The 20,922-nt window shown below is 56.6% G+C and overlaps 1 protein-coding gene across 1 annotated transcript; it reads right to left on the bottom strand.

Annotated features, from left to right (window-relative positions):
* Window positions 1-455: 455 nt before the first annotated feature.
* Window positions 456-20,386, bottom strand: SDR42E2 (short chain dehydrogenase/reductase family 42E, member 2). Its single transcript, XM_033101924.1, has 12 exons — window positions 19,931-20,386; window positions 16,606-18,096; window positions 16,073-16,168; window positions 14,794-14,851; window positions 13,999-14,117; window positions 13,318-13,393; window positions 9,490-9,572; window positions 7,891-8,028; window positions 7,272-7,337; window positions 5,611-5,674; window positions 4,259-4,332; window positions 456-1,932 (listed from the first exon to the last, which is right to left on the bottom strand). Exons 2-12 carry the CDS (start codon window positions 18,058-18,060, stop codon window positions 1,693-1,695), a joined length of 2,469 nt encoding a protein of 822 aa, XP_032957815.1. The 5' UTR covers window positions 18,061-18,096; window positions 19,931-20,386; the 3' UTR covers window positions 456-1,692.
* Between the last annotated feature and the right edge of the window lie 536 nt (window positions 20,387-20,922).

Here is a 20,922-nt window from a genome sequence, read left to right as displayed (position 1 = left end):
ATTGATTCTGCTATTGGGTTTCAAAAGCTGAGGTTTGGCAGTAGAGAAAAACCCTAGAAGATTATGTGAACAGAGAAAGCCTGTTTTCTCTGCCCTAGGAACAAGTTTCTCAGGATTGGTGGAGAGAGCAAAGTCGGAAGATGTGAGTTTAGATGCAAACATGTTACTGAGAAGAAAGGGAGCGGACAGCAAGGTAGGTCCCACAGCTCCACCCAGCCCTGGTGGGGAGGGGAGGTGCAGAAGGGCAGAAATAATCCCGTATCTTGTTTAGACCAGTCAGTGGGCTTTGGGCAGCTCCTCCAAATGGCCCAAGTTTTAGAGCAGTAACCCCCACCCTTCTCCCCTCTTTGAAGTTAGCTGTAACCCCAGTTTCCTCATCTGTCAAATGAGAAGAATAAACCCTACCGTCAGGGTGGCCCTAAGAATGGAATAAAAGCACACAGATGAAAGCCATTTCCAACTGTCAAGCATTAAACAGACATAGAGGATTATTACTGAGCTTTAAAAAATTATATACACCTATACAATTCAACCTAGCAAAGAGGAACATACACTTTTTAGCTGCTTCACAAACTTTCTTCAAAACACAGGTGACGGATGCCCACACCCCGCAATGGCCATGTTGGCTCTGATTAACTTTCCCTCCCCTCCACCCACCACAGGTTTCTTTAGCTGTGGGACAGTTTGCATCTTTACCAGGAGGACCCATAGTGTGGTCGGCCAGTTCCACATGTGCATTTTATGATATATACATGGATGCATTTACACACTCATTTTGGTATCCGTCACCAACACCAAGACGATAGGGAGGGAGACGCTGTTTCTGTGGAAAGCAGGGCTGGATTAAGAGATTGTGTGGGTTTAACCATCAAAGATGAGGATGATCCAAACTGCCCCTTCATTAACGAACAGAAGCAATACTAAATTATAAAACATGACCAACCTAATTCTTCCCAGTCTAACTATATTGGTACTTTTTAGGACGTTCAATTCTATAAAAAGTTTTTTTTTTCTTTTTTATGTCGCTGCTGGTCCAGAAGCCTGTGCTTACTATGCCGAGTGACCCCCCGATTCATAAACCAGAAACCACAAAAAGCCAGGTTGGGTTGGACAGAAGCGTGCGTCTCGGGTGTCCCTCCAACCCAGGCTGACAACGCACAGGAAGACCTGCGTGAGTGAGCGAACCCAGAACATCGGGGTGAGAGCCGATCAAACGCGAAGCTCCAAGAATGGGTCTAGTCGTCTAGTCGCAGACCACGAGAGGGTCTCAGGACAAGCCCAGAGAAGCTCGGGCACCGAGGAGGGCCCAGTGTCCCTAGAGGGGCTGTAGCAGACAGCAAAAGCTGCAAACGCCACCCCAGCCTGCACTAGCCACTGGACTGCTGAGGCCAGGCCCGGAGAACTCACCTAGGCGGTGCTGCTGGGAAGGGGGTGGAGCCAGAGCCGGAGGGGCGGGGCGGGGCCAGGGTAGAATATACCAGAGCACAGGGGAATCCGAGGACCAGAGGGCGTGACAGGGGCGTGGCCATGGCTGGGGGTGGGGCAAGGGCGGGACAAGGCTCAGGGGCGGGGCGGGGCGGGTCCAGGACCGGGGGGCGGGACTCAGGGGTGGGTCCAAGTCCGGGGGCGGGGCAGGGGCGGGTCCAAGGCCGAAGGATGAGGCAGGTACAGGCACTGTCCTGCAGCGCACGTTCAGAAGACCGACGGCTGCAGGTTTAGGAAGTGCAGGGCGAGGACGAGCAGGCCGAGGAGCAGCAGCAGCCCAAGCAGCAGCCGCAGGAGCGTGCGCGCAGTGGAGCCGTGCGGCCTCCCGGTCGTGGACTGCACGTAATGTTCCACGGCGTCGGCGAAGCTGAACTTGTCGGGCGCGTAGCCAAGCTGGGCGCGGGCCTTGGAGATCTGGAAGGTGTGTGTTACGGCCACGCTGTGCACCTGCGGGGAGAGGAGGGGCAGCCGAGGGCGGGACTACTGGGGGTGGGAAGCACCCTCGCAGGGCGATTTAAAAGGACCCGTGCGCTGGGTCTTGTCCTGCGATGCCCTCGTCGGGGAGGACCTTTCTGCCTTGCATCTCATTTTCTGCATCTCCCCTCCCCTGCTGAACTCAGTCCCCAAAAGCAAAGGCCCCACCTCTGCACGCCGCTTCCCCGGCCTAGCCCGGTGCTGTGACGTACGGGGCCCTTGATACATTCTTGGGGATCCTCCTCGTGGCCTGGGTGCGGCTCTCCAGGAAAATGCCTCCAGGAAACGCTCTTGGCTTCTGTCCCCCAGCCCCAGGGCACAGCCTTCAGCCCTCAGTGACAAAGCCTCCCCAAGAGGGGAATTCATCACTATGCAGAAGTGAGTACTCCCCAGGGTTTGAGCTGCTTTTCCCTGCTGTCAGATGGCCTGGAGCCCACAGGCTTCGAGGGTAATAATGCAGCTATCAGTTCCAGAAGCCCCATCTCCTTTTTCAATATTTGAAAACTGAAGATCAGAAACGTTAAGTGACTTGCCCAGGGTCCCACAGGGAGCCAGATTCTAGCTCATGCTCTTCCGTGCTGGGTGGGGACGGGGACCCGGAAGATGTCCTCCCCCGTGACTCATTTCTTCCTCAGCCTGACCCTGGGTAGGGGTCCACTCGCCGCTTGATTCTCCCATGGCCCAGAAACAGCCGCCTGGGTTAAGCCCCTGGTCTTAGATGCTTGTGGGAGGGGAGCGGCCAGTTCCTGTCCCGTTTTGCCCCAGCTAGTAAGTAAGTTCAGGGCTTTGGTGTACCTGTGAACTGGACAGGCAGGGTCCTGCAACACTCATCTCAGAGCTCGGGTTTCCATGTCACCCCCGCTGGGAAGCCTCCCTAACCTCCCCTGATGGGACAGGGACCCCGCTGCCCTCCCGGTTACTGGGCTGTCTCCCCCTTTGGACTGTGAGCTCCTTAGGGTCCCTACGACCATGTCCGGCCTCCACTGCTCAGCAGAGTGCCTGGCGCGCAGTAGGTGCTCAGTACGTGGTGAATGAAAGGCTTTCAAGTCCAACTGGACGGCTGGTCACTATGTCGCAGACCGACCAGCAGAGGGCACCCGAGCCACACTGCCCAGAAACTGCTCCAGCGAACGAGGCATCCTTTGCCCCTGAGCTGAACAACGAAAAGGGAGGGGAGCCGGGACCCTGTCCCACCCCATTTCAGCAGCGCCTTGGCAGCCACTTGACATGGATGTGGCTCCTGACTCATTTCACAAGCTAGTGGTGACTCCTGAAATCATTTGGTCCGGTCTGGGCTCGAATCTCAGCTCTGCTGCTTCAGTGGGGATCAGAGGCAGGTGATTTCATCCCTGCGCCTCATTTCCTCCCCTGCACGTGGAGATGGTAACATATGGTAGACGACGCAGAGGAGAAGCGATGATTCAATGCGATACAGCACAGTGCCCGGTACATGGGCACCACTCAGCAGATGGGCGCTACGGTTCACTCTTTCCTCTGCTCGCCTGGATGGTTCCAAGGAAAACCACAGGGAACTGCTGCTTTGTGGCACATTCTCCATTCCCGGACTTAGCCAGCCCTGATCATGCAGTGTGAAGTCAGTTCCAGAATGCTGTGATCTTGCACGAGTCACGAACTTTTCTAGCGCTCCCTTTCTCATCAGAAAATGAGATCAGAATGGCTTTGCCCTTCCTAACTCACCAGGGCATCAGAGAAAATCAAATGAGGAGTGGACTGGAAGGATTTTGCAAATAACACCAAACACCAGTAAAGTTTACAGTCCTCTCCTACATCCTCTCCTCCAAAATGTAGATGCAAATAGAAAAGTGTGTCGTCATTACCTGAGTACAGTCTCCTGTACAGAACAGGAACTTCATATATACTTGTTCAGTAAGCATGGGCGGTGAACCTAGAAGCAGGCACACATGTGCACACGTGTGTGTGTGTGTGTTGAGAGTTGACAAGGTTGGTGGGAGTGGTGGCATTCAAAAAAGCAAATGTCACGGAACCTGCTGTTTTGGAGCCTCCAATCTGGCTGATGAATGAAATGACCGTGATGGGAGATGGGCTTGGAACTGTCACATTTCGGCCTGAGAGAGCACAGCCTCGGCAAAAGCCCAGAGGTCAGATGATTATGAAGAAGCTAGCACTAGATTTGGGCCCACGTGGAGGGTTCTGAGACCTCAGACAAGCTTCCAGGTATGGTGTCCAGGGGGTAAGGGGTGGTGGCAATGGGGTGTGGCAGGAAGGCAAGTGAGGGGACACCAGGCTGCAGGGGCTCCCCCAGCAGCAGCCCGCTTACCTCACTGCGGGTGAGCAGCGGTGGGACACAGCAGAGGGGCCTCAGGGCCAGGTGGAGGTACTCCATCACCGTGGCTGTGGGGAGAGATGTGCCAGTGAGCAGAGCCGCGCTCCATGCAAGCTCCAGGGAGGCCCTCAGGGACATATCCACTGGGGGCATTATTTGCTTTGCTAGGGGGAGCCTTTACTTGGCTGTGCAATGTGTCAGAAGTCAGTTGTTATTGATATGAAAGGACGGAGCAGATTCAAAGTTATCCTTGTAGTAAAAAGTTATCCTTGTAGTAACGTCCGTTTCACTTCTATTCCGACAAGCCCTCCTGAGCAGGACAAAGACGCCAGGGCAGTGCTTCTCCACCTGGGCTGCGCACTGGACCACTTTAAAAAGTGCCGATGTTCCTCTGTCCCCTTGCTTCCCACTGATGCTGATGTCACTGGTCTGGGGTGTGGCCGAGGCACTTTTGTATTTGAAAAGCTCCCAGGGGCTTCTAACGTGCAGCCAGGGCTAAGCATCTCTGAGTTTTAGTCAGCTGCCTGGGAACTAGGAATTTACATACGGCCCTCTAAAACTGCCACAACTGTGGCTGGTCTTTTCTCAGCTGGGGCCCAGGGCTGTCAATCACCGTGGCAATGCAGTGCGTGGGAAGTCAGCCCACGTGTGTGCCCTGGTGGACAGGTTTGCAACCCCAGCTTTACGTGGCCAGTATCCGAGTTAAAATACAACAGATCCAGCTCAGGTTTCCCAGGAGCACAGCTATTTGCGATTGTAGGGCCACCTGTCCTCTGGGGTGATGCATGCTCTGCATTCCAGCTGGAGGGAGGCCAACAGAGAGATGCAAATAGACTGACCCTCAAGGTGAGGAGAACTTAGGGTCAAAATGGAACCGCCCCACGTCCAGTCTTAACTTCAGGGTGGTGTTGGGGGGTGGAGCAGCCCCGGGGCTCCCCCTCCTCCTGACTGGCAGGACCTTCCAGCACAGACCATAGGGCTGTGGAGTCAGCCAGGCCCTCTCCTGCTTCTCACTGTGGCACCGTGGGCGGGTCAGTAACCTCTGAGCCTCAGTCGCCTCACCTTTACAATGGGACCCATCACACCCATCTTGCAAGTGGGAGAGGGTTTAAACAGGGCCAGGACTCGGGTGAGGCTCAGAGGGAGGTGTCTAGGGTGCAAGATTTAAGGCGGCACCTGCTTTTGGGCCAGGCAAGTGCAGACCAGGCTTGGAGCACTTGGACCCTGAGAGGCAGGGTCTCCTTAAATTTTGTGCCCTCCACCTAATCCTGGCCCTGGGTTTACAATGAGGTAATGCATATACCTGGCACACACAGGGCTTTTAACACACATACTCTTTTCCTTACCTGTCAGGTAAACCCAGGAAGTAGGCACCTGGATCCAGGGCTGGCTGTACCCCAGCTTCTCAAACTGTAAGGAAACACGGCCTGAGATGAGAACGGGTTCTTCAGGGGCTGGAGTGGAAAGGCCATGGGTTCCCTTTACCTGGAACCCACAGCGGTACCTCTTGGTCCCTTGCATGCCCACCCAAGGGGGCAGACCCTGCAGCTAGCCCCAAGCTTGTGCCAGTCTCAAAATGAAATCCACACCTTGACCTGGAAAACTCAAGTGGGAACTGAATGCATGGGGTGGGTCTTTAACCTGGGATTGTTCACATCATTTAGTTTTTCTTTACATCTGCCTATACCCGGAGACACTCCGAGGCCCTCATGTAGAATCTGATTTTTCTAGAATTGGTATTAAAGGGAAAAATAGCCTATGGGTGGAGGGTGGTAGGAGACGCTTGAAGAACTGAGCTGGCCCAGGATGAATTGAGGCTTTCACTTGTATAAAAAGTCTCTGGGTCAAAACACCAGACACGTGATGAGTGCTGACAGCGAAGTGCAGAAACTGGAACCTCTCGCTCTGCTGTTGGGACGTAAAATGCGCAGCCACTTTGGAAAACAGTCTGCCAGGTCCTGAAAGGTTAACCATAGAATGCCCATATGGCCCAGCGTTTCCACTCCTATATATGTCCTTGGGTATATGCCCAAGCGAAATGAAAACGTGGCCAGACAAAAACTTACACACGAATGTTCACAGCATTCATAATAGGCTCAAAGTGGAAACTCCCCAAATTCTATCAACTGATAAGTGGGTAAACAAAATGTGGTATATCCACAGAGCGGAGTATTATTTGACAATAAAAAAGCATGAAGTACTGATGTGAGAGACACGTGCTACATACAACATGGATGAACCTTGAAAACATGACGCTGAATGAAAGAAGCGCCACACAAAACGTCACATATTGTGTGGTTCCATTTACGTGACGCGTCCAGAACGGGCAGAAACAAAGTAGATTGGTAGTTGCCTGGGGCTGGAGGGAAAGAGAAGAGCTGCTAAAGGGTGAAGTTTGTGGGGGTGGGGGGGTTCTTCTTTTTGGAACGTGATGAAATGTTCTAAAGTGTACTGTGGTAATGGCTGCACAACTGTGAACTTGTGAAAATAGGTGAACTGTTTGGTGTATGAGTTATAGCTCAATAAAGCAGTTAAATGGTGCCCTGCGAGGGCCTGGATGCCCAAGGATGGATCCTCCGGCACAGAGTCTCCACTGCCCCTTCCAGAGGGCCTGGCTCCAGGGAAGCGTCTGTGGGCCACTGGGGGAGGTGGCCAGGGCTCTCGGAGGGGCTGCACGAGGAGGCCTCGGGCCAACGCCTCTGGTTCCCTCTGAGCGCCTCACCGCATAGCATGATAGTCACAAGCAAAATTCCACAGGGCCGGAGCCAACATAAACCGGGAAGCTGGCTGGGAAGGACTATAGTAAACGGGGAGCACATGCCCCCCCCCAAAAAAAAAGGGCAGCCACATCCCAGCTCCAGCTAGTTCCAATGTTAGCCAGTGGACACGGTTTCCAGAGCAGGCTTTGAATGTGAAATCTTATTTTTCGAAAGTAGGAAAGGATGACAGGGAGAGAAGAGGTGGGCATCCCTGAATTCTCACTGGAGGGGGGCATCTGGGCACCTACCAGCGGGGCCATCCACTCAAAAAGGTTGACGCTCTCCCCGTCATTGATGTAGTACGCCTGCCCACTCTGAGGGGAACACGAGGGGAGAGAGACAGTCAGGCACCCACCTACCACCTGACCCCCCTTTTCAGATGGCTCCCAGCAGCTGTCCCAACCCCCAAGGTCTCCTGAAAAGCCACCGATGAGTCATGGCCAGCCCCTAGCCCTGGGGACAGACCTGGGCAATTCCCTCTGCATTCTGCAACTGACTAGCTGTGTGACCCCGATGGAGTCACTTAACCTCTCTGTACCTCAGTTTCTTCATCTGAGAAATGGGAGGATTGGAATGGGATCTCCCCCTCGGGCTGTTGTTGTGAAGATTAAATGCAACAACAGTGCATGTAAAATGCTTAGCATTTGGTGACCGTTATTCTGGGATCAACACCACCTCCCTCCCGGCGACACTGTGAAGCGCTAATGACACTCTGTAAAGACACCCCCGGCCCCACCCCAGCCCCCGGGCCCCACAGTGCTGCCAGCCATCTTGAGTGGGAAGAACCGTGTGTGAGCCAGGAAAGCCCCAGGGATGGGGCACCTGCTTACAGCAGTGGGGACGGCGGGGGCGCCGCAGGGGACTCACAGCCACGTAGTCCTTGATGGCGGTGAGGCCCTCGGCCGCCAGCACGTGCGCCTGCACCAGATTGTGCACGTGGACCCAGTTCATCCGCGTCCCACGGTCCCCAAATCGGAACATGAAGAGCCTCTTTTTGATGTGGCTCTGGGGGAGGGAGAAGGGCGTCACACGGGCCCTGGCCTGGAGTGGCTCCGCTGCTGGTCCCCGGGTGGCTCCAGCCCCACATCCCGGCACCTTCCTGACGTCTCCCTTGGTTGTCCAGTGGTCAGTGCAAACTTGTCGGGCCGGGAGGACGCACTCCTCCCTCCCAGCTCAGCTGACTGCATTCCGGCTCAGGTGGAGCCCTGGGGCCACCTTTGCTTTCCCTTCTCTCACCCCACCCCCAGTTGGCTCATCCGTTACAATCTGTCTGGAACTGACCACATCTCACCACCCTGACTGCTACCCTCTTCTCTCACCTGGAGCCCGAAATAGCCTCCTAACGGGTCCCCTGTGGCCACCCTCGGTCCCTGCAGGCTGCTCTCCAAACACCAGGGTGGTCCTAAGTCACAGCATGTGTTTACCCTGCTCAGAACCTTCTGGGGACGCTCATACCGCCAGGCTGAAAGCCACAGTCCTGACTATGGCCCAGAAGGCCCTCCTGGTGCAGCCCCAGCTTCCGACAATGAACCCTCCTTGCTCTCCAGGCTCCAGCCACACAGCCTCCTCCCTGGCACGTGCTGGCAGGTCCCCACCGCAGCTGTGGACTAGCTGTCCCCTCTGCCTGGCAGGCTCTTCTTCCTGATCCCTGTGTGATGCACTGTCACCCCCGTCAAGCTGATGCTCAAATATCCCTGTTCCATGAGGCCCCCGACTGCGATGCCCGGGTCCCTCACCCTCCACCGCCTTTGCTTTTCCTCAGAATCCCCCGCCGCTCGAACATCCCCTCTCATTTATCACGTTTATTCTCCTCCTGTGAGAATACAGGCCCCACACTTCCCGAGCTGTTCCCAAACCCGGAACAGCCATCGTTCTCATTTGCATGCTTGTGCCCAAGCTGTTGTCCCTCTCTATTTGGACCACCTTCTCTCTGCCACCCCATTTCTTTCCTTGGTTAGCTCTGTCTTCTCTGTCCACACAGCACAGGATCACCGCCTGCAGGAAACCCTCCCCGCCCCTTCCTGCCAGGCTCTCTGGGCTCTGCTCCCATCTCCTCGTTCTCGCGTCTCGACAGCCTCCAGATGCCACACTGAGTCTATGCCTGGGCATCTGTCTCCCTGACCAGGCTGTGAGCGGTCTGAGGGCAGGGCCGAGAGCCTCTGTACTGTATCCCCGGCACCTGGCTTGCCCTGGAGAGAGCTCTTCTGCATGAAGACCCTTGTGCTGGTGGCATGAGATGAGCCATCCAGACCTCAGGGGGCCCACGTTTGAGTGGTGGCCATGGGCTCCCTTCTGCATCTTGGGGCCCTCGTCTCCCCACCTCTGCCCAGGCCTGACTGGCACACACTGAGAGCTCTGTTCCTGGTGGGCCTGAGGGGGCAGGGGCATCTCCCAGCACTGGGCATCCCCCAGGCACGGGACGCTGCCCCAAGACCGATGCAGTGACCGTGTGTGGGGACGACATACCGCCACACGGGGCAGGTGCCTCTGCTCTTCGGGGCCATAGATTCCTGGGGGCCGGAGCACACACGTCCGCAGAATGCCTCCTCCTAGGACACAGGGGCAAGGGGGGTATCAGGGGAGGGGTGCACCAGCAAGGAGAGGGACAGAATGACTGTCCACATCTCCTGCTCCTCACCTGAGCAGATTAGCGGAGAAGACAGGCCCTTGGGGTTTCCTCATTCAATGATTCTCTCAATCAGGTAGTCCTTCAACACACACCATTCAGAGGTTTCCCCCTCTCCCTCCATCCCCTGCACTGGGCCTTGGGACGGATTCTGTGGAGAATCCAAGGATGCCCGAGAAATGGTCCCTGCCCTCACGATGCTCACAGGCCAGTAACGGAGGTAAGACCGAGATGCAGCCATGTGCACGGCCCTCGACAGACGAGAGCTCCTTCGACTCCCGAGGCCCGTCTGTGCCCACTTACAGGTGCACACAGACCCGCCCTCCCTCGTGCCAACCGCTGCAGTGCTCTCCTCTTCCTCATCAGCAGCTAGAGAAGGACTACAATGGCTCTCACAGAGGTCCTACTGTGCGCCTGGCACTCAGGTAAGCCACGACTTTTGTCCCTCAAGGTGACCCTACCATGTGGGAGCTGTGATCGCCCGTTTTATGGATAAGAGAACCCAGGCTCAGAGAAGGCATGTGATTAGCCTAAGGGCACACGGCTCAGGGCGGTGCTGCTGGGCGGGGGGACGGAGACCCAGGCTCTTCTCTTGGTGACACTAACAAGTAGACCATCCTCCAGCTCTCAGCCTTGGTCTCCTCACCTGGAAAATGGGTGGTTTGTAGGTGGTGCTAGCTGCTACACTTTCCAAACACTCAGTGAAGAAAGGCCAAGACTGGAGCTGTTGGGACAAGAACCAAGGGTTCTGTCCCCTAATTCTCACTGCTTTGTGCCAGCAGGGTCCCCCAGACCAACACAGAGCTTTGGTCAGGGTTTCCCAAATTCTCTGCCAGGGGACTCCCACTGGCAGAAGTCTCCCCTGGGGACCGTCTAGGGGCAGAGCCTGATGGGCTGCCACAAACATGTTTCTTTCAAGTCTTCAGAAAGCCTACGAAATGTAAAGTTTACTCCCATAAGCCAGTTGTGTTTAAGACTTTTTAAAAAATTTACTTATTTGTGAATTATTTGACTGCCAACTCCAACTCGTTAACTGAGATGGGGTCCCCTGGAAGATGCCCTACTTGGGGGACCCCAAGCAGCTGCACCCCCAGTTTGGGAAGCCCAGTGTAACCATGCTCTGGGACCAGCAGCCCACCTTCCTTTGGGGTGACTGTCAGTCTAGATACGTCCCTCTCCCCTGAGGTGGTGGCCGTGGGACCCAAGCTGAGCCAATGACACGTCCTCAAGCAGGATGTGACTCCAGCATCAATGTCACCGGGACCTAAACTCCCAGGGGTGGTTCACCCAAGAGCCTGCCACCCAGGTCCCCGGAGCTGCCCCAGCCCTGTCCTTTCTAAGCCGTGGAAGTCTTTTTCTGGAAATGTATTTCCCAGAAGCTATCCCATATCCTTGCAGCGTAAGTCCCCGTGTCCCCATAGATTAGCCAGAGCCAGTGTCTCCAGGTCATCGCCAAACACCCTGACTGCTCCCCCGCCTCCAAAACCCTCATTTGACAACCAGGCTCAGGGCAGTGGATTTAGTGGGGGCCCCAAAAAGATATGTCCACATCCTGGGACCTGGGGATATGACCTTACTTGGGAAACAGGTCTTTGCACATGTAATTAAGGATCTCGAAATGAGATCATCCTGGATTATGTGGGTGGGCCCTAAGTCCAATGTCAAGTGTCCTTGTAAGAGACTCAGAGAAGAGACAGACGGAGAAGAAAAGGCCATGTGAGGACGGAAGCCGAGATTGGAGAGATGGCCATGCACACAGTTGGAAGAGACAAGGATCCCCCTAGAGGCGTCAGAGGGAACGAACGCAGCCCAGCTGACACTTGGATTTCAGGCATCTGTCTGTGAACTGTGAGAACTGTGAGAGAAGACATTTCTGTTGTCTTAAGCCATCAAGATTGTGGTAATGTGTCCGGTGGCCCCAGGACACAACCCCAGAGACGGGAGGACGTAGCCGTGTTCACACACTGAGCTGGAGTCTGTCCACACGTCTCAGGACTCTGCCTCGGGGCCCGGTGCCTACATACCAGCCTAGAGGCAGAGTCTCAGGCACCACCTTGGGTAGCAGGGGCTGGAAATCACCCAGGGTGACCGTGGCTGGACTCCTGGAAGGCAGGTATCAGGTGAGCTTTTCTGTAAACAGCTTGCAGCTAATTTTAAAGTCTGGGTCACCTGGGCATGGTATGGCGGGGGGAGGTCAGGTTGCAGCGACATTGGCCGGTAGGGCATTGGGCAGCCACGTCACAAAGGGGCCGGGCCCAGGGTATCCATGACTCTCCTGACCACGCAAAGCTGGGGATGCTTGTATAAATAATTCTCGGCCGGAGGATTAAGTGTCTGGCTTGCAGGCTGCTCGTCCAGCAGGGTGGCCCCAGGTGGACAATTCAACTGTACAGGGTCAAAGCCCTGGGAAAACGCAGCTGGAAGTTCCCCCTGGGATCAGGGGTCAGGGCCTGACAGACAGGCCCAGCGTGATGGGGTGAGGTGGGGAGGGTCTTGGGGGAAAGAGCTGACGCTCAGAGACCTGCTCAGCTGTGGCTACAGTGTAGCCTGATGGTTAGGCCCCAGGCTCTGTTGTTAGAAGCCCCCAGGGAGGGGTGGGGGGTTCAAATCTCACATCTGCGACCTAATAGCTATGTGACCTGGAGCTAAGTGAGTTAACCTTTCAGCCTCATGCTCTGCCCTGTCAATTTTTTTGGGGGGGGCAGTGATAATTTCAAGCATCCCTCACTATCCAAAACCACTTGGCTCCTGAGTTGGGCTAGTGAGGGAAACCAAGTTTCCCAATGCTTTGTAGTTTCTGAATTTCGGAAGGCAAAGATAGTGTGGGATTTACCTAAATCTACTTGGCTCCCGAGTTTGGAAAGCAAGAGAGACCTGAGGTGTTTACCTCATATGGATGCTGTGAAGTTATTCAGACTTTCACCTATAAAATTAGCATGTCAGGTAGGACTTGGCATGTAGTGAGCCTTGAGAAACGCGGACTGCCCGTGTTCATTTTTTTTTTTTTAAACAGTACCCATCCTTGTTTTATTCTCATAGGAGCTCTTTGAGGCAGATTCCACTCTCAGGCACATTTCTTTATCGATTAGGAAACCAATGCACAGAGAGGGCAAGTGCATTGCCCAAACCACACAGCTAAGAGGTGCTGAAGCCAGTTCATGGGTGCTCAGTCCCTGTGTTATGCTGCCACCTGTCCCAGTTCTGTCATTACTTGTCTATCACTAGAAGCAGCATGCAGCGAGGCTCAGGCTGGTTTTTCTAGGAGTTACTGAGGCTGAGGCTTTTGGGCCCCTCACTTGCACGGCCCTTCCAAAGTGCTAAAGATCATTCCATGTCCATCACTCTACTGTTTTATCGACAGAGGGTCCTGAAACCGGACCACTCCTGTGTGGTAGGAAAAGGATCCGCTCTGATCCAGTCTCTTCCCCACCGGACCGTGAGCAACATGAGGGCAGGGGCCGGGCCTAACTTTTTGGGGCTGTATCCCTGCAGCGGAGGGGCGAGCACATGGCAGGTGCTGAGAACCTGCTGAATGATGGATGACCAAGGCCCTGGGGAAGTGTCTTCTGGAAGGAAGGACACATGCCAGCTGAACATGCCACATACCTTTTGGGGGAGGCAGCGGGGGGCACACACATTTACCGCGAGCATGGCCCCACGGTACTCACCCGGGAGAGGTGTTCCGTTGGCCATGAGGATCAGCTGGTCGGCGATGGCTTTGGTTCGGGAGTAGTGGTCCATGTGCTGTGAGAGGACAGGGAGAACAGAGCCACCAGAGGGGTCAGTCCCAGCCCGGCCCGGCCCCAGACCACACAGGAACGGCCAGGCCCTGACCCTCACTGTCACTCCTGGCCCTCTGGGTGGGAGCCCCAAGAGCAATTCAGGGCACAGCAGCCGAGTTCACGGCAGGAACCTGACCAGGGCTCCTTGACCCAGGGAGGCCCTGCCAGCCCCAAACGCCTGTTCTGTCCGGGACGCTGATGCGGGATGTGTCGGACGAACGGTTCAGGCAGACCTTGAGGGTTCACATGACATTTCTGCACACACCACCTCATTTCCTGATCTCCACAACCCCATAGGAGGGTATTACCATGCCCAGAAGAAAGAGAGGCTCAGAGTAAAGTGACTTGCTCAGGGTCACAAAGGGAGAAAGTGGCCTGGCTGGCTCCAGGCCAGGTCCATCTGATTTCACAGTCCCTGCTGGCATGACTAGCTAAAATCAGAGCGGGCCTGTGCCACCCAGTGCTGGGGACCCCTTCCTCCTGGGACACGCCCTTAGCTGTGAACTGAGGCTGGCCCCGCCCCTTCCTCCCCACCGACCCTGCCCACCTCTCCTGGAAGCCAGGTACCTTCTCCAGTGGGAAATAGGGCACTGAGTCCTCATCGCCCTGTTCTATGGGCTTCCCGCCGAAAGCGACATTGACGCTGCTGGTGTAGACGAGCCTTGGAACCCGCCGGCGGACACAAACTGCAGTGACAGGCGCAGAGTCACACACACACATACACGGCCAGTGTGAGCAGGGAGCTGTCCGAGGAGGTACCTGCCCATAGGGACCTCCTTGGGCAAATCCACTGATCTGTCCCCAGACACCAACACACGTCCTGGCCCCTGGGGACCTCCCAGGATGCAAGTCTTCTCAGGAAGCAAGGGCCTCCTTCCCTTAACCTGGGAGGTGGGTCAAGTCGCCAGGCCAGCCCCTCCTCCTTCTCAGGGTGGCTGTGGCCCCTGAGCTACCTTGCCAGGGACAAGTCAGAAAAAAGTCTCACTCAATAGGGACACAGGAAAAACGCACTCGAGTCAGAGAGAAAAATGAGATGCAAGACAAGCCCAGAGAGCCCAGGTGGGAGCTTCTACTGTGGTGCTTCAGTGGCTTTCCTTACTCCCAACCCTTAAGCCCGGAGGGCAAACCCCGCTCCCCAGGTCCCAGAGATGTGAGGCCACGCTGACCCACCCCACGCAGGGGCCTGGGCAGGTCTGTGGTACAGGAAGGATGTGCTGCCCACAGGGCCCTCCGTGGGGTGGGCAGGGGGAGGGAGGGCGCGTGCCACCTCTGTCCCCCTCCCCATCCCCAGAGCTGGGCCTGTGGCAGGATGGGGAGAAGCAGGAAACACACAGCAGGCCACACTCCACTCTGAGCGCCTACCATCGATCACTAGTTTGGTGCCGCCAACATTTATAGACTCAATCTGCTCTTTTTGCAGCTAAAAGACAAGACGGAAGTGGGAAAGTCACAGAGCTGCCTCCTGCCTTGTCACTGAGGCTGTGGGGGCGGGGTCTGCAGAATGTCCAGCTCAGAGGGAAGGCTCCTGAGAGGCAGTTCGGGAACCCCCTTCCCCGCTCTGCTCAGGGCCCAGCTTGGCCACCATCTCCCTGGGCGACCAGGGGAGGCACTGCCCCATCTGGCCCTCAGCTCCCAAGTCTGTAAAGTGAGGGCAGACCCCCTTGGATGGTCGGCAGGATGAAAACACCCCATGGGAGGACCTGGTACAGTGCTTGGCACAGGAAAGCGACTCAAACTGTGTTGGATTGTCTCCTCACTCTGGAGGTCTCAGTTTCCTTACCTCACATGGACACAGGAGGCTGGGATGTGAAAAACAGAAACAGCTGGGCTGCAGTGAGAGCTGCCTGTGCACCAGCCTTCCATCTCGTTTAATCCTTCCAACCACACAAGGAGGTGGGTCTACACTGACTTCTAAACTGCATTTATTCTTGTTGCCATTATTGTTGTTTAATAGGTAAAACAGTCACAAGGTTACATTCAAACAGTAAAAAGGGAACACGGAGAAAAGGAAGGTCCCCTCCCACTCCTGATTCTGTCTCCCTTTGCCCTCTCCAGAGGCACCCACTGTTCCCAGCCCTGAAGTCTCTTGGGAATAACCTGCATTTACTCATGTCAGCGCACGTGCGTGAGTATGTACATATTTACCCTAGTTTTTCAAAAAACAAACAGGAGGACATCAAACCCTGTTTCGGCCCCTTGGAAACTTCTGGATCAGCACGTGTTGAGTTACCCCATTCTCCTGAATGGCTGCACAGAACGTCAATCACAGTTTATATAAACAGTCCCCAACTGATGGGCATCTAGGTTGTCTCCTGTTTTGTTATCGCAAACAGTGCCACGGAAGTTTAATTTCTGAGTCAGAGGGGACGAGTGTGTTTTGATAGAGACCATTGCACTGCTCTCTGAGGAGTCTGTAACGAAGGTGCTAGTTCGTCCTCACTTTACAGATGAAAGGAGGGAGGCTCAGAGAGGTTGAGTCCACTTGCCCTAGGTCACACAGCCAGGCAGTGGTCCCAGGCTGGGTATGGCCCCAACCCTCCCTGGACTAGGTGAAGAGCAATAATGAATGTCCGGGCATGAGGGCTAGGCGGGCGCAGCCGGGACCTGAGCCCGCTGTAACTCCAGGGACTGAGTGGCCCACCTTCTCAGCTCCGGACATTCCGTAGGAGGCCACGTGGAAGACACAGTCCACCCCTTCGAAGGTGCGGAGCAGGGCTTCTTCATCTCGGACATCAGCCTGGGACCAAGAAGGAAGAGACGGGTTAGGAGGTCTGGGTCCAAGGCACAGATACCAACTGTGCATCTTGCCACGTCCCAGAGCTGGTCCCGAGCCCACCCAGGGTCAGGATGGCTGGAGGGCAGGGTTTGTGATTCCACAGGGTGTCCTCACAGTCACCCATTTACCAGGCTAAGGCACAGGGACCGTGCTCAGGGTTTCACGTGCACTGTCTCCTCAAGTCCCTGTGAGGCCTTTGGAAAGCAGAGACTTTAGCGGCCCCTTTCCTTGGATGAGGACATGGGGCTCAGAGCTGTGCAGCCTTGTGGCCACGGCTGTCCAGCTGGAAGTTCTGGGACTAGAGCAGGAGCTCGTGCAATTCGACACTATGCCACCGACTTCACATCAGATACTGTCCCCCAACCTCCACCAGTCCCCCAAGACCCTCATCACTGCACCTGGATGAACTCGGTCCCTGGCGACAACTCCCACTGGGGTCTTCGGAGGTCAAGCAGGATGACGGAAGTGCCACTCTTAGCCAGGCAGGAACCCAGGCTAAAGCCCAGGTAGCCGCCTCCTCCAGTCACCAGAACCTTCTGCTTCGGGGCCTGCACAGGTGCGGCTTGAGTCTTCTTTTGCGGTGCTGGTGGTGGAGCTGTCGTTGGCTCACTGGGTTTGGCTCCAGTCCCAGGCCCTACCCCTGGCCCAGGCAATGGCACAGCTCCTGGCCCAGGTACTGACCCAGCTCGTGGCCCAGATCCCAGACCTGGTCCAGGTCCTGAAGCAGCAACAGGCCCCAGCCCAGGTCTAGACACAGTACCAGGCCCTGGTCCAGGTTCTAGAACCACACTGGGCCCTGGAACGACACCAGGCCTCAATACAGGTCCAGCCACAGCATCAGGCCCCGGCCCAGGTCCCGAAGTGGCACTAGACCCAGGTCCCACAGCACCAGACCCAGGCCCAGGTCCCGAAGTGGCACTAGGCCCTGGCCCCGGTCCAGCCATAGTACCAGGCCCCGGCTTAGGTCCAGCCACAGTACCAGGCCCCGGCCCAGTTCCCGAAGTGGCACCAGGCCTTGGCCCAGGTCCAGCTGTAGTGCCAGGGCCCGGCTTAGGTCCCAAAGCAGCACCAGTTCCCGGCTTAGGTCCAGCCACAGTACCAGGCTCCGGCCCAGGTCCCAAAGCAGCACCAGGCCCTGGCCCAGGTCCAGCCATAGAGCCAGGGCCCAGCTTAGGTCCCAAAGCAGCACCAGTTCCTGTCTTAGGTCCAGCCATAGTACCAGGCCCCGGCGTAGGTCCCGAAGCAGCACCAGGCCCCAGCTCAGGTCCAGCCACGGTACCAGGCCCAGGTCCAGGTCCCGAAGCGGCACCAGTTCCCGGCTTAGGTCCAGCCACAGTACCAGGCCCAGGTCCAGCCACAGTACTAGGCCCTGGCTTAGGTCCCGAAGCGGCACCAGGCCCCGGCCCAGGTCCAGCCATAGTACCAGGCCCAGGTCCAGGTCCCGAAGCGGCACCAGTTCCCGGCTTAGGTCCAGCCACAGTACCAGGCCCAGGTCCAGCCACAGTACCAGGCTCCGGCTTAGGTCCCGAAGTGGCACCAGGCCCTGGCCCAGGTCCAGCCACAGTACCAGGCCCCGGCTTAGGTCCTGAAGTGGCACCAGGCCCTGGCCCAGGTCCAGCCATAGTACCAGGCCCAGGTCCAGGTCCCGAAGCGGCACCAGTTCCCGGCTTAGGTCCAGCCACAGTACCAGGCCCTGGCTTAGGTCCCGAAGTGGCACCAGGCCCCGGCCCAGACCCCAGCTCAGACCCCAGGCCTGACACCCCTCCCCAGGCCTGGCACACAGGGCAGCTCTTCTCGCCCTGGCTTGCAACTTTGCAGGCCTCTGGGGAGGAGCCTGCTGGGTTGGGCTTCATCCTCTACTGAGCCATGTGGACCCAGGATCTGTCCACCTGTGGGAAAAATGGAAAAATGTTATGTTCTTGAGCTGTCTCAAGTCACATGGATTATCAGGCCCCTAGGGGTTGAGGGGAACTCCTGGTGAGAATTAGAGAACCTCTGGGTCCCCAGTGAACCTGTGTCTTTCAGAGACTTGAGAACTTCCAAGGTGGCTGTCGCCTTCCTCAGAGAATCACAGACAAGGCAGTCAGGCCTTGGGCTTTACACCTGGGGAAACTGAGGCCCAGAGTCACACTGCAAGGCTGAGATGTACACCAAGCATTCCTGACTTCTCTACCAGTTCCCTAAAGTCCCAGTTCCCACGCAGTACCAGAGGAAGCAGAGCAAAACATGTCAAGGGGAACCTCACCAGATCGGGGGTGGCTGCTTTCTGACTGGGGCGATGGGGAGGGCTTCCTGGAGGAAGGGGAGAGGAGAGGAATCCACAAGAGATCCAACAGGGCTCTGTCCTGGAAACTTGCACACACCTCCAAATGCCCTGACCATGGCTGTCTCTGGTTCCCCCAGATCCCCCACAGTGCAGGTGGCTGGCACCCAAGCTCTGCCCAAGCCTGCCGAGGGCTTCCGGGTCAGGTCTGTGGATCGGGGCGCAGCAATGAGGATCCTGCCCCCTCACTCTAGATTTAAGGCAAGCTGGGCTGTCAATCACTGTCACCATCATCGTCCCGCCCCCTACTTCCTGCTGCACCTGAGGGTGAGGCTGGACCAGGGGCCAGACACCATCATCATCATCAATAACAGCAGCACCTGTGAACTGTGGGCCCACTGTGTGCCAGGCTCGGTCGATACAGAGCTAAGTAAGTCTCTGGCCCCCGTGGCACACAGTTTGATGGAGTTCTGGGCCCCACGGTGGTTGCTGGTGTGGCCTCACGGCAGGATCCCTGACAGCTGCAAGGGCTGGATCTTTCCGTCTCTGCTGTCACTGGCCTGCTCTCCAAAGATCTGAATGAGGGAGGCAGTCATGTCCCGTACAAACCCTGGCACTCATGGGTTTAAGAGTGGGGGGAGGACACCCCAATTCTGAGTGTTCACATAGGGGATGAGTCTAATTCCCCCAGAGAGAGGGGGGAGGATGCAGACTGTGCATGGGGGCCACCTCTACCCAGGCCCAGGGGGCTGTTCTGTGGGACCAGAACAGTCTTTTTATCTTGCAGGGATGGTTTTTGTGACAAAGGCTGGGAGGCTGCCTCAGGCACCCATTTGCTGGGTGCGCCTTTGGGCAAGAACCTTTAAATTTCACCGTACCTCAGTACCCACAGCTGTATGTAAATGGACCCAAATAACCCTGGCTGGGCCCTGGACCTCACAGGTTGATGGACAGAGTACAGCTGACAAGGCCCTGGGCAAACCACCAGAACCACGCTCTGGGAAGACCCTGTTCCCTAAGGTAACCCCAGCACCTGGAACTGTGCAGGGCACAGAGGCAGCCTTCAGTAAGAGCTGCGGACTGAATGAGACGGCTGAGCGCCGCTCTGCATCTGGGAGCCAGCGCTGTGGCCAAGCATCCCGCTGACCGCTGACACTGCCACCTTTAATTCTCCTGGCAGTCCTGGGGAGTACAGGCTACTGTTCCCAACGTCCAGAGATGGAAACTGAGGCTCAGAGGGCATTCGCGAACTTTGATGGAGTCACAGCAAATGGCTCGGCCTGGATCCAGGTCGATAATGACTCCAAAGTAGGGTTTGGTGAAAGGCCGTCAGGACGATCCCGGGGCCATCGGCCTCTCGGGGCGGGGTTAGCCGGCGCCCCACAGCTCCGGGCGGGTCCTCCCATCCCCGCTAGCCCCCTCACCGGCTCCGCCCGCGCCCCGCGCCCCACGGCACTCACCTAGCCCTGGCTCCCACGGCGCTCGTGCTCCCGGCACTGCGCCCTCCCGCTCGTCTCCCGCCAGCCGAGCCTGGGCGCTGCCACCGCGCGGCCACCTCCTGGGGCGGGGCCAGGCTGGGCTCCAGGACCGCCCCTGCGCCTCTTCCCTCCGTGCCCGCCGGCTCCCTACGCAGGATCACCCGCGTTCTTTAAGGCAGGGACCCGCAGGCTCTCACAGAGGGGAAACTGAGGCTGCTCGATTGGGTGAAACGGGCGTGCTGCTGGCGCGGGGGGTGGTGGTGGTGGAAGGACGCAAAGCACTGCGCGCTCGCCCTGTCCTGAAGCCCCGTCGTCCTACAACCCCATTTACTCTCCCACCCGTTTTTCTCTGTTCAGCCTTGCCTCCTCTCCGCTTTCCTCTATTCATCATCCCATTCATTCTTCCATCCATCTCTTTGTGTATTCATCCATTCTTCTCATTTCTCCCCCTCACTTTTTTGGTCCATTCATCCTTTCATATACCCATCTGTCCCTCACTCTTTCCACTTATCCATGGAACCTTCCATCCATCCAATTCGTTCCATGGATCTTTCTTTCCTCCCACCTACCTACCCTCCTTTCTTACATTCTTCACTCCATCTCTGGGTTCACCCACTCTCCAATGCGATCATTCCACGTTTCACGCTGCGTCTTCAGTGCTGGCCTTTCCCTTGCAATGAGGACCCAGGTGGATCACAGCATCCCGGGAAAAGTCACTTGTAAGTGGTCGTAGTGGAGGGCAGGCACGCGCCCAGCCGCTCGCACAGCTGCTAGGAGAGGAGCAGTGGGATCTGTGCCCCTGTGGTCTGAAGGGGGGTACTGGTAAGGCTTTGCCCATGTGAACACCCTCTGTGGGCACAGGTGAGTGTGGGCATGAGAGAAAATCTTAGCCAGCACGTGCTACGTGCCAGGTGGTAAGGTATCGTGCTTGGTCCTCACAACTCTGAGCTCAATTGAGAGAAGGAAACGCGTTC

The sequence above is a fragment of the Rhinolophus ferrumequinum genome (assembly GCF_004115265.2).
Source record: "Rhinolophus ferrumequinum isolate MPI-CBG mRhiFer1 chromosome 15 unlocalized genomic scaffold, mRhiFer1_v1.p scaffold_54_arrow_ctg1_1, whole genome shotgun sequence".
Lineage (NCBI taxonomy): Eukaryota > Metazoa > Chordata > Mammalia > Chiroptera > Rhinolophidae > Rhinolophus > Rhinolophus ferrumequinum.
The sequence above is the reverse complement of the archived record's forward strand: the minus strand, read 5'-3'. Positions and strand labels throughout refer to the sequence as shown.

Excerpts from the sequence above, each read along its gene's own strand:
- SDR42E2 (XM_033101924.1), bottom strand. The coding sequence starts at position 18,060 with ATGAAGCCCAACCCAGCAGGCTCCTCCCCAGAGGCCTGCAAAGTTGCA. Across the intron at positions 16,169-16,605 it reads CAGGGACCGAGTTCATCCAG|GCTGATGTCCGAGATGAAGA; the intron begins GTGCAGTGATGA and ends TCTTGGTCCCAG. Across the intron at positions 13,394-13,998 it reads CCTATTTCCCACTGGAGAAG|CACATGGACCACTACTCCCG; the intron begins GTACCTGGCTTC and ends GTCCTCTCACAG.